The 8,132-nt window shown below is 36.4% G+C and overlaps 1 protein-coding gene across 2 annotated transcripts; it reads right to left on the minus strand.

Annotated features, from left to right (window-relative positions):
• Positions 1-1,281: 1,281 nt before the first annotated feature.
• Positions 1,282-8,132, minus strand: LOC107657827 (somatomedin-B and thrombospondin type-1 domain-containing protein-like). 2 transcript variants are annotated; one of them, XM_016446087.1, is made up of 5 exons: positions 7,538-8,132; positions 4,521-4,715; positions 3,448-3,517; positions 2,952-3,128; positions 1,282-1,559 (listed from the first exon to the last, which is right to left on the minus strand). In XM_016446087.1, exons 1-5 carry the CDS (start codon positions 7,767-7,769, stop codon positions 1,442-1,444), a joined length of 792 nt encoding a protein of 263 aa, XP_016301573.1. In that variant the 5' UTR covers positions 7,770-8,132; the 3' UTR covers positions 1,282-1,441. The 2 variants fall into 2 exon arrangements, with proteins under 2 accessions (XP_016301573.1, XP_016301572.1); XM_016446086.1 differs by having other exon boundaries at positions 3,448-3,523.

Here is an 8,132-nt window from a genome sequence, read left to right on the forward strand (position 1 = left end):
GGGAGACTCAACGCGCTGTCCGGAATGGCGTCTTTCAGCCAGGTTTCCGTGAAACACAGAGCAGCAGAGTTTGAAAAATCCTTATTTGTCCGGGAGAGCAGAAGGAGTTCGTCCGTTTTGTTGGGTAGAGAGCGGAGATTTGCCAGATGGATGCTTGGCAACGGCGTCCTGAATCCGCGCTGTCTGAGCTTGACGAGCGCGCCGGCTCGCTTCCCCCGTCTGCGCGTCCTGAAGCGTTTGATCAGCGCCGCAGCTCCCCCGACAACAATGTCCAGCAAAACATCAGAATAATCAAAAACCGGTGAAATATCGGGTGGTGTGTACTTCCGAATGTCCAGCAATTCGTCTCTGGTGAAACTGATTGCAGGGATATAACTAAAGACAGGACAAACTAACAAAAACATAAAAACAACTGCGGAGCACGCCACGGAGGCAGCCATCAGCGTCGGCGCCATCTTATCAAAACGCATCGATTCGCTACAGGAGGCCTTTGTTCACCCCCCGGAGCCTCGTGAGACACTTTTTTTTAAATATGGGCGCTTTTTATTTAACTTCTTTTGGACTGATGCATGCAACACCCGTTGAGTGCCATTAAACAGCTTGAAAGATCAAAGACCATTTTTAATATAACTCTGACTGGATTCGTCTGAAAGAAGAAAGTCATATACACCTAGGATGACTTGAGGGTGAGTAATTTATGGACTAATTTTCATTTTTGGGTGAACTAACCCTTTAAGTATATCTTTTTTTCTTTATCAGACAACTTATTCAACCAATTCTTGTTAAAATCACAGTTTTTTATTTTTTTTTTATTTTTACCAAAAATATAATTAATTGTGGATGAAGATGGTAGTCTATATAGCTTCCAACAGTTATACATTTATATGAATGAAGAATTATCTTAACAAAAATACATTCACAATATAAAGTGTCAACTGTCTGAAGGTATAATCAACTCAAATACAAGACCAATAGAAACATAGCCACACCTCCAACCCTGGAGCACCTATCATACCTATAAAGAATATAATTGGTTAGGTTTATCACACTGTCCAAAACACAAAACACGCCATTTTTCAAAGAGTGTGACAATATCAGGTTTGTTTAAATCAACCCACACACGAAGTAAATCAATTTTGCCCACAAGGCTTCTAATATTTTTTATTCTAATATTTCAAATGAATGATTTTTAACCCCTTTATCTCATCCAACCTGAAAAAATATAACATAATAATAATGTCACTCTTCAGAAATGAAATCAAAAATAAATGAATACAAAAAAATATTACAAGGGTGCAGAAATGGCAGGATGAATTAATCTCAACAAAACAAACAACACAATAAATGTATGTGAAAGTGTGATGGGGTTTTTTGTGACGTAATAATATGATATATTGTTCATTGGTGGATTTTATCAAGGGGTTGAAGAAGCATCTCATGTTTAAATGAAAATGAAGCTGTGCACTTGTGGACAGGAGCAGTGCTGTAGTCTCTGCACTTTCTTCCATGTTCCTCTGCAGGGAGGGCTTCCCGCCGCCTGCCAGTGAAGAAGCTCATCCCTGCCAAGACAAGAAGAGTACTGATGGTAATCAGATGGCAGGTCCAAAAACCTTATTTTACGCTATGAGTGATTCTTCAGCTGTGTGGTTTACAGTTCATTTGCATTGTGTTCCATGATAGAAATGATATTTAAACATTTCTGACATAAAATGCTTGACTCTTGTCTTGCTATGGCTTATTTTATAGTTTATACCGTTCAAAAGTTTGGGGTCTGTAAGAATTTTTTTATGTTTTAGAAAGAAGTCTCTTACACTCACCAAGGCTGCATTTATTTGATCAGAAATATATATATTTTTAAACGTAATATTGTGAAATGTATAATAACTTAAAAAAAAATGTAATTAACAGTGTTGGGGAAAGTTACTTTTAAAAGTAATGCATTACCCCCAACACTGGTAATTAATGTGATTGCAAAGATGATTTAGACTCAGCAGTCATAACTCCAGTCTTTAGTGTCACATGATCTTTCAGAAATCGGTCTGATACGCTGACTTCGTGCTCAAGAAACTTTGTCTTCTTATTATTAATGATGAAAACAGTTGTGCTGATTAAAATTTTTGTGGAAACCCTGATGCAGTTGTTTTTTTGTTTTTGTTTTTTTCCTTCTCCAGGATTTGTTAGGTGAATATGAAGTTAAAAAGAACAACATTTATTTAAAATAAACTATAAATTTAGCATTATAAAAGTATTAACTGGCAAATGATCAATTTATCCTTGCTGAAAGAAAGTATTACTTTATTAAAATAAAAAGCTTACTTTCAACTCAAGCTCTCCTTTGTAAATAAGTACTCTATTTAAAAAATTTAAAATTAAATTAAAAAAAAAACTTATGGGAGGAAATTGTTGGTCATGTTAGAAATGGACAGCACAAGATGGAAAGTCATGTAAAAATAGAAGTTCTTTTTACACATTCATTAACGTTTTGTTTAGATTATTATACTGTAAGTCAAAAACTGAAATGTTTTTATGACCGATTTTCATATTATAAATATCTAAGTCTGGTCCTTGTAAAATAATAAAATCTACACATAAAATGTATGCAAAAGCAATGGAGTCATAAAAAATGTTTTCAATCCCGTTTTAATTTGAAATGGTTTTAATAAAATTCAAGCCTGTAGTTGAAGAAACACCCATATGCCTCAGGTACTACATTAAGATTGCTAGCACTAAATCCTAAAGGTCAGATTTCATCCGTTCACAATGGTGCTGAGGGCCATTAATATGGCACAGGAAGTCCGTAAGAGCCTTTCGCAAAATGTCTCATGAATTCTGTTGTTGTTTCAGCATGAAAACATACTCTGACCTCACAATGAACTCACAAGATGATGTGCTATTGTTGCTGCATCAGAAACAGGTCCTCTAACAACACTGTGGCACTATGGCTACACTACCTCTCAGCTAGGTTGCCGTCTCCTTGGCAACTCCGACTGTGGTTGTTCATTGCCGGAGGTTGGCAGGCCACACAGACACTGTAGCCCTCCCTCAAGTACTGCATCCAGCGCGTGTAGGGTCTATTCTCCACCATGCACTGCGGTGTCAGAGACTCCATCTTGAACTCCATACAGAAACTGTGGAGCACATGCCATCATCAAGTGACTTAAAAGTTTCCTTTGTGTTAATTGTGAGGAAAAAGTTATAAGAAATAGTCACATTGTGGTGTTAGCACTGTTCCAATTCACAATTACAAAATACAAATGATAAGAAGCCACATTTACTAGATATAAAATTGCAATTACAAGAAGTAAAGTTAAATATTAAATATTGTGGCAGTCTGTCTTTGTGGCTTAAAGTAATTACTATTTGTTGAAATGAGTAAACAGGCTTCTCATCACAAATTCTCATCACGAACAGTGTCTTTGTGCTTGTTTAATCTATGGTGATACATACCCAGCATCCATTGGGGCCCCATACAAATCATGTGTTCTGCCTTTGCTGTACTCCATTGTTGTTATGAATGCTGCTCCTGGAATTAATCCAACACAGTCCCTGTTTGAGTTCCACCTATAAACATCTAAGTGATCAATTTTAGACCATCAAGTTAAAAAAATCCCTTGTTTTTTGATTGAAGCACTGTGTTTTTCAGCTAGAAATGTGTTTTAATCTCTGCCAGTGCAAGCAAGAAGGCAGGACATAAAAAGCAATACTGAAAAAGAAGTACACTTATTTGTATTGAATATGTACGTGTAGTGTACTTCAAATCTAACAAAGTATATATTTTTTAAATCTGCTTGCAGATAGTATAATATTAACGAGATAAAAAGAGAGAGTACACTTTCATGTTTTTAACACAATTTAAAGCAGCACTATGTAACTTTTGGCGCTCTAGCGGTTAATAAACAGAACTGCACACATCCCGCGGAAGAACATTCCAACCGGAGCTACTTCTCTAAGTTTATGTCTATGGCGATTCACGCAGGTATGTGTTACTCCGCAGCGGTGACGACCCGACCAGGCTACAATAGTCCAAATATAAGTACTTATAATAAGTGTACCGTAGTGATTCGGAATAAGACAAAAACGCGGTTTGGAAGATGAATTCATGATGTTCTCGCTCATCATCTCGCAAATTAAAATTTTGCAAATTTTAAACACAGAAAAAGTTACATAGTGCTACTTTAAAGTAATAATGTCAAAAAAAAAATTTTTTTTACTTTAAACTACATTTTAATTATTGTTTTAATAATATTTTGTCATGCTTTAAAGAAGTACACTTATTTTGATGTGTTTACTAACCTACCTACTAAAGTACTTGATATATTAACTGTACTGTGTTTTTTTAAAACGCATAAATTGCAACTTAATCATTACAAATGTGTAATTACAAGTGTATACATACAATTTGAATATAAATTACTTATATATATGTTGTCTATGGAAAACTTTATAATGATTACACTATTGAACATCTGTTGTTGTGCATTTGGGCTTAAAATATAGCCTATGTTGACTCAGATTCATACCTTGCACAGAAGTGCAAAACTGTCCCTGGCGGTCCTGATACTCCATGCATCCAGCCTGTTCCTCCAGCCTTGGACAGGCCTGTCCACTGTTTTGGGGCAGTCTCTCAACGCTGCGTCTCCGGACCCGGAATGAGGGCTGGCAGTGCTGAGCGCACCCGCTCCAGTGACTCCACTCACTCACTACACACAGCTGAGCTACAAACACAACCCACAGGTGAGAAGTGGGACCAAGATCACCAGGTTTTTGACATCTACAGTACTCAGCTGTTCAAACCAGTGGGCCCTAGCAAACCTCCAAGGGACCCTTGATCCAAGATATGTCTTATTTTAATTCATTAAAGAACCAGGATTCCACCAGTCTTGAAAAATCTGGATAGCTGAGGTAGTCAAATAAAAAAAATTAAAATTTAAAAAATTAAATTAAAAAATAAAACATTTTTATCCAGTAAATCACAAACAATTTATGTGGCCTACAAATATTGTTGTAGACGGTGGAGGCCTTGGAGTCAAAAAGGTTGAGAACTACTGGTATATAAATATTAATGTGATGTTTGTGTCATGTTGTGACATAGCAAACAACTTATTTGCATTATTAGTGCTATAAAAAAATGTAAATAACTCAGGCCTACAACAGTTTTTCAATGGCACTGCATTAACAGTGAGTCAGTGTGGATTTGACAGCTCAGTGTAAAAACAAACACTGCCCTGACAGATCTGTGTAGGATACATGACAGATGACAGTTTTGCTCAATATTTTTGCATTTGACAGCTAATGCATTGCTACAGTATGAATGCTTTGATACTGACTGCTCTTGTATAGAAGTAAGAAATATTGTCCTAAAATATAAATTCCTCCACATGCCAATAATCAATTAATGTCTTATGAAGTGAAAAGCTGCATGTTCATAAGAAACAAATCCATCATCAAGGCATTTCGACTTTAAAGGTGCTGTATGTAATTTTTTTGACTGTACTAAAGCATAAAAACACCATAATACATTTGCAGATATTCAGTAAAACATGCTAAGTATACATACTTGTTTCTCTGAAAAATAACGCAACCAGCTATTCTACGTTGAAAATGAAAATGTGTATTCTGTTTCGGAATGGCTGTTTTTGTTTCGGTCTGTGTGATTCCACCTACTTACAGTTTACCCAATAATATTTCGACAGCCTGGGTTGCCAGTTTGCAGAAAACCCAGCGTACTGCAGCCATGGTAGCGAGCAAATTAACTGGATGAGAAATCGCAGATTCTACCCGAACTAAAAAGCCTCGGCATCTACCTAAAAAGTTCTATGACCACAGGCATCTTAAAACACGGATAAATCAACTCATTATTTTACAGGTTTGTTGCCTTCCATTGTCAGTTGAGCTCATTCGTGTTGATCTCAATCTGACAACCCGTGTGGGCATAGAGTCTGAGGAGGAGGGGGCGGGTGAAACAATATTTTGAATGTAGACTGAAGTACCCATTTCAACCACTAGCTGTCATTATTACATACTGCACCTTCAAACTATCGCTTCTGGCCAAAATACCAGTCCATAATCCATATGATTCCTCATTTGTTTATTACAGACACGCAGCTTTACACTTCACAGGGTTGTGTGAGGTACTTGATTATTATTGTGATGTTTTTATCTGTTGTTTGAACTCTCATTCTGATGGCACCCATTCACTGCAAATGATCCATTTTCTCCAAATCTGCAATGAAGAAACAAACTCATCTGCATCTTGGATGGCCTGAGGGTGAGTACATTTTCAGCAAATTTTCATTTTTTGTGAACTATTCCTTTGACTGAAAGTCATACATTAAATATTTGTAGTTTTAAAAATGCATTTGTCACATCATTGTAGCCTACTATTTAAATTAGCTGCATTAATGTATAAAATCTATCATTTTATATTTTGTCATGCTTTAAAGAAGTACACTTATTTTGATGTGTTTACTAACCTACCTACTAAAGTACTTGATATATTAACTGTACTGTGTTTTTTTAAAACGCATAAATTGCAACTTAATCATTACAAATGTGTAATTACAAGTGTATACATACAATTTGAATATAAATTACTTTAAAGTATATTTTAGTTTACTATAAATATAAAAAGTATGTAAAAAGTACATTCGGAAGCACACTTTACAAAGACAATAGAAGTCATTATGAAATTACATTGAAAGATGTACATAAGTCCTACTTAAGTGGGTCAAAAAAACCTTAAGTTCAACAAACTGTATTTATTATAAATGCAAACTATAATACATTTTCATTTAATTGTAAATAACATGCAATTAAATGTCTGAAACATATCATTCAGTATATATTCTTTTAAAATATATTATTCTATAATAAGTACTGCCAGTTTCGCAAGTCATTCGTGTTGATCTCAATCTGACAACCCGTGTGGGCATAGAGTCTGAGGAGGAGGGGGCGGGTGAAACAATATTTTGAATGTAGACTGAAGTACCCATTTCAACCACTAGCTGTCATTATTACATACTGCACCTTCAAACTATCGCTTCTGGCCAAAATACCAGTCCATAATCCATATGATTCCTCATTTGTTTATTACAGACACGCAGCTTTACACTTCACAGGGTTGTGTGAGGTACTTGATTATTATTGTGATGTTTTTATCTGTTGTTTGAACTCTCATTCTGATGGCACCCATTCACTGCAAATGATCCATTTTCTCCAAATCTGCAATGAAGAAACAAACTCATCTGCATCTTGGATGGCCTGAGGGTGAGTACATTTTCAGCAAATTTTCATTTTTTGTGAACTATTCCTTTGACTGAAAGTCATACATTAAATATTTGTAGTTTTAAAAATGCATTTGTCACATCATTGTAGCCTACTATTTAAATTAGCTGCATTAATGTATAAAATCTATCATTTTAAATCTATACTATTTAAAATATGTACTGGTAAATACGTATGTACTAATGTTATAGAAAAATATTTTTATGCCCAATAATCAGGTTGTCATCTGCCCAAATATTACTGTACCACATACCTGGACACTCTGTTGGGTAGTCAAAGCAACAGTCTTTAGTCTTTAAACACCTCTCATCACAATAACACGTCCCATAGACACGGTCCATCCTCCAGTCTGTAGTGACACAGGTGAAATCTGTGCCTTGACAGCACCTTCCTCCTGAGCATCCCCCTTCAGCAAACTGGTACATCCCAAAAAGGGCGGCCACCACCAAAACGGCACTCTGATCCACTGACAACAACCCCATCATGTCCAAAAAGAACTCTATGCTCCCCCAAATAGTCTAAAATGACAAAAGTCTCTGTTACTGTCTTTGGTTCCTCTTGAAGTTAATGTCACTGGTCTCATTGCTGGAGAGGAAATGAACCTGTCACAGGTGAAGTCATGCTTGCCGGAGGAATCCTTGACCTGGAATTCCTGTGGCCACACAGCTCTTCTGTTTGCCCAGAGAATAAACGTGCTTACAGAGAACTAAGGCTGAAAGAAAAGAGCTCTTCTGTGGCAATCAGAGCAGAGGAATTGAATGTCCACCCCGATCTGTCTGTAAAATCCGTCTAGAGTGTCTCTGCCCTTGTTCCAGCACACAAAAGTGGACGAGGTAGAGAAAAAGAGA

The sequence above is a fragment of the Sinocyclocheilus anshuiensis genome, unplaced genomic scaffold, assembly GCF_001515605.1.
Source record: "Sinocyclocheilus anshuiensis isolate Anshui unplaced genomic scaffold, SAMN03320099.WGS_v1.1 scaffold7, whole genome shotgun sequence".
In the NCBI taxonomy this organism is placed as follows: domain Eukaryota; kingdom Metazoa; phylum Chordata; class Actinopteri; order Cypriniformes; family Cyprinidae; genus Sinocyclocheilus; species Sinocyclocheilus anshuiensis.

Coding starts and splice junctions, on each gene's coding strand:
- LOC107657827 (XM_016446086.1), bottom strand. CDS start 7,769: ATGATGGGGTTGTTGTCAGTGGATCAGAGTGCCGTTTTGGTGGTGGCC. Junction 3,129..3,447: donor GGGGCCCCAATGGATGCTGG/GTATGTATCACC, acceptor TGTGCTCCACAG/TTTCTGTATGGAGTTCAAGA. Junction 1,560..2,951: donor GACGGCAACCTAGCTGAGAG/GTAGTGTAGCCA, acceptor TTGTCTTGGCAG/GGATGAGCTTCTTCACTGGC.